We start from the raw sequence: 14309 nt of genomic DNA, 5'->3' as shown, positions 1-14309 counted from the left end.
CATACAGTACATTATGGGTGGGAGACTGATACCTGAACCTGTACTCAGCTTTTGTTGCGATTTGTACACACACTAGCAAAGAAAAACTACCAAGAAGAGATGCTTGGTAAGGTAGATTTTAAATCTGGACTTCTGGAAAAACCATAGGTAAGCTATCATTTTAATAGGTGGTATATGAATATTATATTACATATGCAGCCCGGCTATATGCAATGCAATTTGTTTTCCCATAAATAGGTTTATTGAGAGCTAAAAAATCTGCACAATACAAAATCCCAATTTCCTTTTGGCATACTTAAAGTATTAAAAAAAAAAAATTACAAAAACAAAAAAATTTAAATTTATGACAGCCAGAGGCAACACAATGACCAACATCGTCAAAGTCATGGGAAACACCAAGACAAACAGTTTCCAAGTAGTACTAAGAAATTGTACATCAAAAAGAACTAGCCTGATAACAAATCGATATCACAGAAGAAAAATATTTCAGTGATCCATTGGTATCCACACCCTAGAATCCAGTTTGGCCCGGATATGGGAGGTCGTCCGTTTCTGTGCTTCCACAGACATCAGACCCTGGCACACAATGGGCAATGTATGGGTTCTTTTGCTATAGGAATATGTTGTATAGCACCTTCATGCAAACCATTCATGTGATGGTTTTAAATATTCTATTATGTTGTCATAAATACATTTTGTATTTTTAAATATATTTGAGTACTGATTTCTTCCTTATGGGATTATTGGTGGCTAGCTTTATGGAGTCCCATTATCTATATGGTTTTTTATCTATATTTAAAAATATTTCAACCCCCATTATTCTTTTTCTCTCTTTTTTTCTTTTTTCCCTTTCTTTCAGTGCCTATATAATATTCTAGGTAAAAATACAATACACATTTTACCTGGAAAATCACGTAGGCACTTCAACTGTTTGTACCACGTATCATTGACAATTATTTTTTGAATTCAGAAATAGGCTACTTACCAGGAACTCTGTCTCCAGGCAGATAGAAGGAACGGTTGGTATGAATGGTAATGTAGTTCTTTCTGGGGTTCTGGGGCTGAGCTCGGATGTGCTTAGGCCTCATGTCAGAGCAAGCAGCAAGACTTCCACCATGAGAATAAGCTGCAGCATAAGATACCAAACCAGTGGCAATGCAAATCCATATCAAGCCCTGCAACCAAGACCTTGACTTATCTTCTACCTTATTTGGAAAAAGGATATTTCTGTTTACTGATAACATTAAATCAGCTGCACAATCAAAGTAAGAACTAAAAAAAAATGTGCTTTGACCTGACAATTTGATTTAAACCCTGTTGGAAATATGTCTCTTCACTGTATGTTACTTTGGCTTCCAGTCTATGATTTTCAAAGTTATGCAAATGAAAATACTCTTTTTATTATTTGTTTTGATTAAATGTCAAGACAATTCTAGGTAATAATTTAAATTATGATTAATAATATTGAAACATCTTTCCTAATACGAAAAATAAAGCATCCTTTCACTTTAATACCACATGTGATCATTAGATGGCAGCAGATAGCAGAATCATTTGTATATAGTTCGAGATACAATATAAAGGTACATAGCAAAGAAAAAAAAAATGTGTAAAAGTGAAGCAGTTGCACTTGGCCATTTATGAGGTTTCATCTTATAAAATGAATTTAGGAATCATACCTGCTCCACTTTTGCTCGAGTTTATATAAATCAGTTCCACTGTCAGATAGACATACTTTTTCAGACTTATTTAACCACTTCTGGATCAGGAGGTTTTACCCCCTTAATGAGCAGGCCATTTTTTGCGATACAACACTGCGTTATTATAACTGACAATTACACGGTCGTGCAACTAATAATAATATAATATAATTATATTGTTTTCTTTTTTTTCCCTACAAATTGAGCTTTCATTGGGTGGTATTTGATCACCCCTGCGGTTTTTATTTTTTGCGCTATAAAGGGACAATTCTGAAAAAAATAAATACATTTTTTTTATTTTTTTGCTATAAAAAACAGCCAATAAAATAAATAAAAAATCTATTTTTTTCATCATTTTAGGCCAATATGTATTCTGCTACATATTTTTGGTAAAAAAAAGAAATCCCAATAAATGTATATCGATTGGTTTGCGCAAAAGTTATCGTGTCTACAAAGTAGGGCAGATTTATGGCATTTTCATTTATTTACTTTTTACTAGTAATGGTGGACGATCAAGCGATTTTTAGCGGGACTTTGACATTGTGGCAGACAGATCGGACACCTAACTGACACCTTTGAGGAGACCAGTGACATTGCTACAGGAATCAGTGCTAAAAATATGCACTGTTACTGTACTAATGACACTGGCAAGGAAGGGGTTAACACCAGGGGCGATCAAAGGGTTAAGTGTGTTCCTAGGGGATGCTTTCTTTTTTTTTTTTTATAAATTCAATGTTTATTAAAAGAGGAGTAGGCATACAATACAGGGAAGAGTAAGAGCCGGTTCACACTGGGGCGACTTGTCAGGCGACCTGGTCGCCTGACAAGTCGCCGCGGGTCGCCTGTCATAGATTAGCACAGGACCCGTTCTAATAGGAGCGACACAATTCGCTCCGACTTAGAAAAAGGGTCCTGAGCTACTTTGGGGCGACCTGAAGCGAACTGCATTGACTTCAATGATATGAAGTCTGTGCATGCCGATCCGAGGTCGCGGTGCGAGCTGCGCACCGCGACTTCACAGATCGCCCGGCAAAGTCGGGTCGCGCCTGTGTGAACCGGCTCTAATGGTACAGGTCCATATACAAAACATAAACAGATAACAACTCAAGAGGAAACAAAAGCGAACCTCAATACATAGGATCATAAAGTGATAAATAATATAGAAGATGTCAAAGAAAATAGATACAAGAAGCCAGGCTCCCGGAGAGGTCTCACCCTCCACCGGCATCCATCACATGGCCAGGGTACAGAGAAAGAGAGGAGCAATCCGGGCGGCCCGATCTCCCGCAGTCATCTAGAGGTAACAGGCGTACGTATGCCCAGGGGGAGAGGGGAAAAAAAAGAATAAAAAAACAAAAAAAATGTTTTGTTGATATTACAAGTTGGGAAGAACCCACAGAGTAAGAGGGAAAAGGAGAGTAGAGCAAAGAAGGGGGGAATGTAGAGGGGAAAAGAAGGGGGGGAAGGGAAGAGGGGAGAGAAGGGGGGGAGGGGAGATGGCCAACCTATCCACCTGTAGCAATCTAGGCAACCAAGTCTTTGTATTCCGCGGAAAAACTGAACTCATGCCAGTAATACCATCGTTTGAGGAACTCCTCCCTAGTGCCCCGTGCTGTAGCCACAAGATCTTCAATTTCGTTGATGGGGATGCTTTCTAACTGTGTGGGGGGGACTTAGTAAATTAACATAGAGATCTGTGTTCCTGAATAGCAGGAACACAGGATCCCTGTGTTCATCTGTGACAGAACGGCAGTCTGCCTTGTTTACATAGGCAGACTGCCGTTCTGTCTATATTGGGGGGGGGGGGAGCGATCGCGGGTGGCCGGCGGACCTCTCGTCCGCCAGACCTGCTGAATGGCTCCCCCTGTGGCCAATCAGTGCGCACATACATCCCCACTGGTTATTGCGTGTAACCAAGTACATTGTTTAGCGCAATAGAGCCAACCTGCCACAGTAAAAGTTTGGCAGCTGGTAAGCAAGTGGTTATTAAGGCAGTGCAAAAAACAGAATCACATTCTGTTTTACTGCATGCCTAAACCCAAAAACAAAAATGTAATATACTGTATTGCAGCTTACCAGTCTTTAGATATGGCAGCTGTATTACTTTTCTTTGTTTGGGCTTTTTTTCCCCTTTTTTCACCTGGTGATCCAGCCAGTAGCACATTTTCTGTCCAAGGGTAGCTACACTCACTCCTTTACTGTGTCTATGGAGGAGCAGTGTAGCCACCTCCTGGCAGTGGTAAATGGCTTGTCTTAACCCTCTAACTTTTACTTTTGTTGGACAGCTTGATCTATTTAGGAAAGTGGAAAAATAAAACTTACTGGCAGAATCAGCTGGTAAAACATATAATATATGGTATATAGTATACAGTGCTTATAAATCTATATACTTTAAAAAATGTCATTGAATTGACCACAACCAATATAGATTCCCTTTAAAGATTATGTTTAATAGTTTCTATAGGTCATTCATTTTTGGTTTGTGTGCAATGTTTGATATGTTTATAATTATATTTATATTACCCAACCAATACCCCCTATAGGTACAGTATAATGTGGTAAAAGTGCAGTATAATGTGGTAAAGGTATAAATATGTTATTCTTAAAATAATAAACATGTTATACTTACCTACTCTGTGCAATGGTATTGCACAGAGAGGACTCTTAATTCCTCTTCTTGGGTCCCCCGCGGGCACTTTCCTCTCCACCTCTTCTCTGAGTGCCCCCATAGCAAGCTGCTTGCTATGGGGACACTCATGGGGGTGTGCTCCCAAGCCACGCTGTACGCATCCACAGACACACACAGCGTGGCTGGACCTGCTCCCTTCTCATAGGATTTGAGTGAGAGGGAGAGAAGACAAGCACTGCTGCAGATAGGCTGAGCGCTGGATTAAAAGAGGAGCTAGGTAAGTATATAGTGCAGGAGGGATCCGGGCGGAGCGAATTATGAAAGATTACATGGAATCATGTGCTGAGAAAAATGGGAAAAACAGGATTTTTTCTTCCAAATAATTGGATGATTGCCGCAAACCTCTTTTATTCAGTAAACAATAGTAAGAACGGTCTTTACTCAGTTAGTAAACCAAACCCTATGTCTTTTGTAGGGTAATTACTTAAAGCAGAAGTCTAGGGTGTTTAAATCTCCCTTTAAAAAAAATGTATAAACTGACTTTTTTATGCAAGGGTCTTCTAGCTGGTCCAGTGATATCTGCGGTCCATTTTCTTCTTTTTTTTTTTTTTTTTTTAGAACTGAATGGTGCTAACATAATAACTTATGAGCATTGTGCACTGCAGTAATACTCTCAGCTCAGGATACATGATGACACCATTTTAGGGGGTGGGTCCATGACAGACCAGGCTCAGAGGATGTGGGTTGAATAATGTTATCTATCTGTCATTCATACTTAAAGTAGTTGTTACCTTTAAAAAATAAAAGACTGCCAACCCTTCTATTTTATCCACCCATAACGCACAGTGTAAGAGTTTTTTTTAAAAACGATGCCTCTAACTACCTTTTTTTAAGATATATTCAGGCCGGTCATGTGACTCCCGGCTGCTCTCCTCCTCCGATCCACCCGCTACAAAGGGAGGGGCCGAAATCTCTCTTTGACGTCACTTGGGGATGTCACATGACCACTGTGCTTGCCACTCAGCCCCTCCCGCTGTAGCCCTGGATTGGAGGAGGAGAGCGGCCAGGAGTCACGTGACTGGCCTGAAGATATATAAAAAAAGGTATTTAGAGGCTTTGTTTAAAAAAAAAAAACACTTACACTGTGTCTTATGCCTGGATAAAATAGAGGGGCTGGCAGTGACATTTTTTTAACTTTTCTTTACTACTAACACCGGCAGGAGGGGGGGGGGGATAGGCGGAGAGAGCTCACACAGACACAGGAGCCGACAGGCAGGGAGGGGGGGGGAGAGGAGAGCTGCGGATGAAGGAGGCACATAAACTGACCACTGTAATCAGGGCTCAGCAGCCGTGATTACCGTGGTCAGCACACAGAGGGGGACACAGGAACTGGCAGGATCAACTGGGTTTTTTACAGTTTGGAGAGGGACAGGTTAGACAGCACAAGCACTGTGCGGTTTAATCTGCTATAATGAAACAGGATCCCTTTTTTTATAGGGTTACAACTACTTTAAAATGTTCTCAGGCAGAAAAGAAATTCTGCAGGAGACAGCTTGATTGAAGTGTGAGGGTGAGTATTAAAGCAATGTCTGTTTTTTGAACTTTCATTGGCAAAAATAAATATTTTTACATTATTTTTGTCTGGAATTCTGTCTTTGTAAGAATGATCTCCAAAACAAGCACAAGATGTCAGAGTCTTCCTGCCCAGGATGTAGCATGAAAATCCACACCTCAAATTGTGACTATTCTGCTTCCTTGCAGAAACCAATACCTCTGTCACTGACAATAATCTGTGTTTTCTAAGTGTAGCAGTTCCTTGAAAATAGACACAACTGTAAGAGATTTAGATAATGTTTTAATGAACAGCAAGTATATATTTACTCTAATTAATTTTCTACAGTAATGTGGTATGTGCTGCTACTATCCAAAATGCACTTAGCCAGAACCCGTCCATATAAAAATGTCCATTAATCATAAGTTACTGCCAAAAAAAATAATAACAGCAAAACATTTTTGTTCCAAGTCTGTGTGTTTTGCAGGGCCAAAAGTCTGCAGCCTGTTAATCAATCATGGCCTTTACGCATTTACCTGTCACCATGCAGTGATGGAAACAGCAAAGAGCCAAGTGTACATCAGCCTGGCACGGGGCTATGCCTTGTTAGGGTTTGTGCCAGAAACTGAGCTGGGATCACTCTGCTAATCTTGGCATGTTGAGAGGCAATTACAAAGTATGGAGTGCAGCATTGCAGTTCTTTTACAGGAAAACTTTAACCCCTAATTTTATACAGGCATGCTGATTTTATTAAAGCTGTGCAAATAGTAATGATATGCAAAGTGCAGGAAGAAATAGAAATCATCTGATTAGAGTAAAAAGTAAAAGTCTGCACTGAAGACCTGAGTTAAATTCACAAAGCTTTACACATAGATATGGGGCTTTATTTTAATCCATGTGACCGTAATTTTTAAATTTCATTGGACTTAATTGAAAATAACTGTCACTTTATTTTTTTAAATAATAATTCTTATGCTGATCTGTTAGCCATTTGTTTGAAAGAGGCTTTGAGATTGCATAAGGAACTATTTTTTATAAAGTTTTCTGCCTGCTTATAACTATTGGCAGATACAGAGTATTTGATATAATATTTCTTACTTACAAGTGTCAAGAGCTACAGTACATATTTAACAAAAAGTAAATGACTAATTTAATAGTTATGTTATTTTCTCCAGATGCAAAAGCAAATGGGATTCATTTTTGGTATATTCTTCTACATTCCATCAATTAAATGCTATATCACTTTCATGTTTTTGGATCCCCATTAAAAAAACTTTTACAAAAAAACAAAAATCGGAATTCATTAATATTAACATAGAGTCCCTTTCATAAAGCTACAATTTTCACTGCAAACCAATTGCAATTTATAGTTCAGCCCCAGCAAATTACTGAAGTATTGGTGGATCAGTGATGATAACATTTACATACTGTTGTCGGCAAACCTTGTTCCTACTCAAAGAGGAGCTGGTGTTCTCTCTATTTTGGGTCTGCTTTTGGATATTCACATTGAAGTAAGAAGTGCTGGGATCTGCTGCCCTCTGCTGTATGAAATTGTTATTGGCTTGAAACCCTGGAAGTAGAAAGTGGAGCAGGGGAGAAAGTCTCAGCCACATATCCTGTTCGTGCTGCTAAACCCTAAGACAAAAGGGACTATTATGCAAATGTCCCTATGACCCAATGGTTTAACTGCAGCTGCTGATTGTACAACCCCAATTCCAAAAAAATGTTGGGAAGGTGTGTAAAATTTACATAAAAACAAAATGCAATTACTATGTACTCATCTCCACCCTGTACATTTTTGTACTGTCTTTGCATTTGTTCCCTTGTATTACTTTCATTGTGTGTTTTTTTTTTTTTTTTTTTTTTTTTTCAATTAAGAACCTGTTTAACTGGAAAAAAAAAACAAAAAAACAAAATGCAATGATTTGCCAATCTCACATCTCAGAAAATTGGGACAGGGCAACATAAAGTTGGCAAAGTAAGTGATCATTACAAGGAGGAGATAGAAGAATTATTAGGTTAATTGGCAACAGGTCAGTAGCATGATTTGTTATAAAAGAAGCATCTAAGAGAGTTAGGGTGTTTCAAAAGAAAAGATGGGCAGAGGTTCACCAGTCTGTGAAAAGCTGTGTCTAAACAATTTCTGAATAATGTTCCTCAATGTAAAATTACAAAAAAATATATAATCACAGTACATATTATCATCAACAGATTTTGAGAATCTTGGGAAATCTCTGTGCGCAAGGGGTAAGGCTGAAATGCAATATTGGATGCCTGCGATCTTCAGGCCCACAGAAGGCATTGCATTACAAACAGGCATGATTTTGTGATGGACATCACTCGCATGGGCTTCCAAAAATCACAGTCTGTGAACACAGTTCGCCGTGCCATCCAAAAATGCAAGGTAAAGCTCTACCATGCAAAGAAGAAGCCATATCTGAACATGGTCCAAAAACGCTGCCGTCTTCTCTGGTCCAAAGTTCATTTAAAATGGTCTGTTGCAAAGTGGAAAATTGTTATGTGGTCAGACAAATTGAAATTTGACAATCTTTTTGGCAACCATGGTCACCATGTCTTCCAGACAACAAAGGAGAGGAACCTTCTGACTTGTTATAGGGTTAGATTTGACCTCTATTAAGCTTATGAGTATAAGTGTCTCCCTTCATCCCTGGGTAAATTGTGAAGGGGGGTTGGTACCTCATGCCAAGTTAAGTGGGATTTTTGAGGCAAGTGAATTATATACAATTTATAAAATAAAAGTATATTATATTTAATAGAAAATTGTTGCATCACACATACAAGATGTTTATCATAATCATTAGTGGTGGGTTATAGACCCAAGTGAAGAAGTGCTTAAAGATAGGAGGTAGTGTGACATGTGACATTATTGTAGAAAAAAATGTCTCTGTCCCTCCATGCTGTTTGCTTGGAAGTTTGCTCAGAGATGATTCCTGTTTATCCTACACGTTTCGGCTAAAAATAAGCCTTTTTCAAGCAGTATTGTCACCATTTCTGTAACAATAGTATACAAGCATTTTATTCGTTAAATATATACCACGGATTTACTCATGTGGTATTAAATCAAGTACAGTATACATACATACATAGATTATTTTGTTCCATGTGTGATTCTTTTGCCCTTTGCAAAAATACATAATTGTATTAAGGTGAGGATTTTGGTGTGTTTATATGAGTTTGAACTTGTGAGTAGGGCACTTACAATGTGTGTGCTTTATCAAAACGATCGGTGAACGGAACGATCATTCAGATTTCAATTGGCTTTTCATGTAACAGCAGAGATCTTTGATCCTACATAGCAGGACTGTTTGATCTCTGCTGTTACACAAGGAATTCTCCTTTGTTTACATTAGCCGCCTGCCTTTCTCCCTCTGTAACGGACGATCGCGAGTGACCGGTGGACATCGGGTCACATGCGCCGGGACCACAGTGAGCGAGCGGGGGTGGGAGCGCGCCTCCGGCGGCGCGCGCTCGTCCCCTATTGGCTCACAGGCGAGTGACATACCCATACGTCACTTTGCCTGCACGGGGCTGACCGCCGCAGTATATGTACTTGCGGCGGTCGGCAAGTGGTTAAATAACATAAGTGTTGCCTTGCTAATAATACCCCTTTCACACTTATTCATAGTTGTGCCAGATCTCAGTATCACTGAGGATCAGAAAATGACCGTTGTGCGGCCATTCAAATCTTGGGTTAGTTAATTTCTCTTATTGATTGTATCATACTATACATACGTTTCTTCTTCCCATATAATCCCATAACTATTTGCAGATACAGTGTTGACCGCTTGGAATTGGATAGACACCCATCACAGCCTACTAATATCAAACCAAACTGTGGTTGTAATAATCCGGGTAAACAGAGCATACTATATTACATACTATATATTATACACATCTGTGAACTAATTTCCTAATCTACCTATATCTGCATAATATTTTGCAGATCCAGATTGGAATACCAAACATATGCAGTGTATGACCCAATTGGAATCCGAACGATCATTCCGTTCACCGATCGTTTTGATAAAGCACACACATTTTAAGTGCCCTACTCACAAGTTCAAACTCATATAAACACACCAAAATACTCACGTTAATACAATTATGTATTTTTGCAGAAGGCTCCCCAAGGTTCTCGCTTTTTAGCAAGTGGCAAAAGAATCACACATGGAACAAAATAATCTATGTATGTATACTGTACTTGATTTAATACCACATAAGTAAATCCATGGTATATATTTAACGAATAATATGCTTGTATACTATTGTTACAGAAATGGTGACAATACTCCTTGTAAAAGGCTTATTTTTAGCCGAAACGCGTAGGATTCATCTCTGAGCAAACTTCCAAGCAAACAGCATGGAGGGACAGAGACATTTTTTCCTACAATAATGTCACCTTATGACACATGTCACACTACCTCCTATCTTTAAGCACTTCTTCACTTGGGTCTATAACACACCACCTTCTGACTTGTTATCATCACTCAGTTCAAAAACCTGTATCTCTGATGGTATTGGGGTGCATTAGGGCATATAGAATAGGCAGCTTTCACATCTGGAAAGGCACCATGAATGCTGAACGATTTTTCCATTTTAAGAGCAGTCTATGCTTCCATCCAGACTATATCTTTTTCTGGGAAGACCTTGCAATTTTCAGGAGGACAATGCTAAACCACATACTGCATCTATAACAACAGCATATCTTTGTTGTACTAGAAGAGTCTGAGTGCTTGACTGGCCTGCCTGCAGTCCAGACCTTTCACCAATTGAAAATATTGGGCGCATCTTGAAATGAAAAATACAATTAGAATCGTATTTCAGGCAAGAATGGGACAACATTCCTCTCCTAAAATTCCAGCAATTGGTCTCCTCAGTTCCCAGATGTTTACAGAGTGTTTTTAAAAGAAAAGAAGGGATGATGCACTGTGGTAAGCATGGCCCTCTCCGAACTTTTTTGTGACATGTGGCTGCCATCTTTTTCAAAATGACCTAATTTTTTTCTGAAAATGGTACATTTTCTCAGCTTAAACATTTGATTTGGTTTCTATTTTCTATTGTGAGTTAAAAATGGGTTTATGAGATTTGAAAAGCATTGCATTCTGTTTTTTGTAAATTTTACACTGCAGCCTGACCTTTTTGGAGTTGGGGTTGTATATCTAAATCCTTGTGACAGACAGAATATCTCTTACTTGTCTTTGTTATTTTTTTCACATGCACAGTGGAGGATAGCCAGGTATGTGCTACTGTGTTTGAAGTTCCAGAATATTGGTAGGTGAACCTGTTTTATTAAATATAGTTTATATGCAGCACTTGTTCTTCTAGTTATCCCTTTAGTTAGTTTGAGCTTAGGGCTCGATAACTAGCATAGGCTAGAACCAGGTTAGGCATCCGATGGCCATGTTGGGGTCATAGGCTTAGAGGTCTGGTTGCATGTCAGATTAGAAACTATTAGGGAGTGCCTAAAGCTCAGAGTAGAAAGGCTGACCCTGAGTTTCAATGCCCCACCACAGTTCCTGCTAGTGAGAAGCTACATTCCATGCTGGTTGGAGGATCTTCCCATGACCGCAGATCTTGAATTCAGGTCTCTGACACAAAGATAGATGTCACGTCATACTCAGGGGTATGGTCTGGTATCTGGAAGTATCTCTATTTATAAATATATATATACCTGAGTATATGTGCACAATTCCCCCAGGACTCTTGCGCCCTTTGCTCTTAATGCCTGTTTTTACATTGGATGTATGTACTGTTATTAATCTATTTATAAATAAAGCTTGTATTATTTTTATACTGGTGTGAATTTATGTTAATGTTATATGCTGCTTGCAGTAGTTCTTCTGCTCCCCCTTACTTTGTTTAGATTACTAATTTCCCAGGACTAGAATACCCTCTGTTCACAGTGGCCGTGTCCTGGGTGGAGTTATTGGCAACTTTGTTATCAAATCCACTCTCCCAAGGTGGCTACAGATGATTCATGTTAGTGGGTATTTTCTGCGGTTCATCAATTTCCCTTCATTAGTCCACTCTGTAAGCCAATAAAGGGGTCTTTGATCTCTTATCAGTTTACCCATGGGTGCCATATAGGGATAGGTTTTGAATTGGGATTGAACATAAGTTTAGCAGTTCATCGTACAAACTCGCTATATTTGACCAGTGCACCCTCCTGCTGATGTATCTAGACTACTGCCCCTGAATGGCAAATTTCTGAAGGCTCCTGTTTGAGGAAGTAGCAACACGGCAGCATGGCCATGGCAAATCATGACAGTGGGTCTTCATTGTTTGGCATCGCACATCATGATTGATGTGGATCTACCTTGATAGACGATGTGATTGACATTGTAAATTGGGGGCATTGTTTATTTTTTCATTTTTGTAACCCCTTCATGATGGAAGGTAAAACAAACCTTAAAGTGATTGTAAAGTAATTTAAAAAAAAAAATAACAAACATGATTTACTTACCTGCTCTGTGCAATGGAATTGGACAGAGTGGCCCCGAACCTCTTCCTCTCGGGTCCCCCGCTGCTGGCTCCTCTGTGCTTCATTTGATAAATAATAGATGATTTTTTTTTAAATCAGACGTAACAATACATGGGACAATCTGTTTAGTAGTTGGTCTTAGAAAACAGGTTACTTTTGAGTGTTTGACTGGAATTCTCATACAAATGCTATTGGATAAAATGGGAACAATGAACGATTGTTGTATTTCACTTTACAGGTGTCTTTATTGTCTTTGTAACTACAGTAAACAAGTCTATAACTTAGACAAATAGCTTGTTTTTTCTGACATATATATAGCCTATGGCATGTATGATACCAGAGTGCCATCTTGAGGTAGAATTTGAGAATGCCTCTTTAATTGAAAACTCAGTACACCCATGTGGGGATGGTAATTTTGGAGCAGTCTGTTGTTCTGTAACTATGGTAAACATTGTTGACAAAAGCTTGACAAGCTGAAACTTCCCAAATAAAAGCCAACAGCAGAGACTGAGAGACAGGACTCCATAATGCCTTAACACAAAGGAAGAACGTCTGTACCAATCAGAAGAAGCTATACCTAGTAGAAGCTTTTGCCTGATCTCCAGCAACTGCTTAGAATCCTGAGTCCTCATTGCACCCATGAACCCACTCTAACCTTAGCTAAGTAACCTTTAAGTGTATTTCTACTGTTTACAGACCATAAACTGCTTGTTTGCTAGGAAGTAGGTAGCATCTTGCTTGTTGAGGGTACATGTATATCTGTCAGTCTTGTGTTGTATTCTTCATAGTATGAAAGTTTTGAAGGTAAAGCATTTTTGTTTAGTAAAAACACATTTCTACACTGCAGAGGTCTGAGCTTTCGTGCTTATACTAAAAAGCAGGGGCAGACTGGCAACTTTCAGCCCAGGGGGCAAGTACAAACCAAAGGCCCACGGTGCAGCGACTCGGCCACGCTCCAACTCTCCGTCTTCCTGTCCTCCTCCTGACCATCATTCCAGGCCGAAGCTCTGCTCCCGGTGCTCTCTACTCACCGGCTGACATCTGGTTCCCGACCTGGCCAGCAGGTGGGGGGTGCTGGGGGACACCTTGGTTAGGGCCGGCTGGGGGGAGGAGAGTCTCCAGTGGGGCAATAAGCCAGCCTCTGCTCAGACATAGTTTACACCATCCATGCTGGGGGGGGGGGGGCTGCGCTCTGTCATGGTCTTCAACCCACACTCAGTAGGTCAGAGGTACTTTTTACTTATCTTCACCAGGAATCTTTTAGGCATGTCTGTAGCAGAAGTGGCGCAGCCTTTTTACGGGGCATCAGAGCGGCCCAGGGGGCAATTGCCCCTCAGCCCCTTGGCCCAGTCCTCCCCTGCTACAAAGTAACCTTACTAGATGCAAGCAAAACAAATGATGGCTCGCCCTGGATTTGTACTAAAGTTTAGTTGAAGCAGACCTGTTTTTTGTGGTGTGGTGTGTTGTGTAGCTTGTGCTAGGTAAAAATGATGCGTAAGCTTTTTAGGAAAAGCAAGGCTGCAGAGGTTTCTGGTGTTCAGAAGGGAGTGTGCAGCTTGCCTATCTGGGCCAGAGATAATACGTGGGAGCCTCTTGCTAAATCATTTGTAAAGTATGCTTCTCCCTTGAATATCACTTGGGGTGATAAAATCTCAGATAATTTTGTATATTTTAGCTTTAAGGGGTTAGATTTAAGTAAAGCAGAGAAGAAGACAGTGTCCACAGTGGGTTGTTACTTTCTTCATGCTCTCTACACTAATAAAGTCTGCACCATTTAATCTCAGGGCTCCTTTATTGTCCTTACTGGGAGGGTCTGGGATTAAACAGCATGAATTATGAAGCCACTACCCGTTTAAAGCCAGTTGGGGGAGCTAGAGGAGACTAAAATAAAATCTATCAGGGCAGTTGATAAGGTCAGAACCAGAC

The 14309-nt window shown here is 39.8% G+C and overlaps 1 protein-coding gene across 1 annotated transcript in view; it reads right to left on the bottom strand.

Annotated features, from left to right (window-relative positions):
* REELD1 (reeler domain containing 1) overlaps positions 1-14309 on the bottom strand; it is an 84563-nt gene that overhangs the window by 35559 nt on the left and 34695 nt on the right. The window contains exon 2 of the mRNA XM_082274433.1: positions 986-1205. Within this exon, the coding sequence (XP_082130559.1) occupies positions 986-1205 (220 nt within the window). The remainder of the gene's footprint in view (positions 1-985; positions 1206-14309) is intronic.

This window comes from Pelophylax lessonae (assembly GCF_965119305.1).
Source record: "Pelophylax lessonae genome assembly, chromosome: 1".
In the NCBI taxonomy this organism is placed as follows: domain Eukaryota; kingdom Metazoa; phylum Chordata; class Amphibia; order Anura; family Ranidae; genus Pelophylax; species Pelophylax lessonae.
Note: the sequence above shows the minus strand (reverse complement) of the source record. Positions and strands in the feature narration are given on the sequence as shown.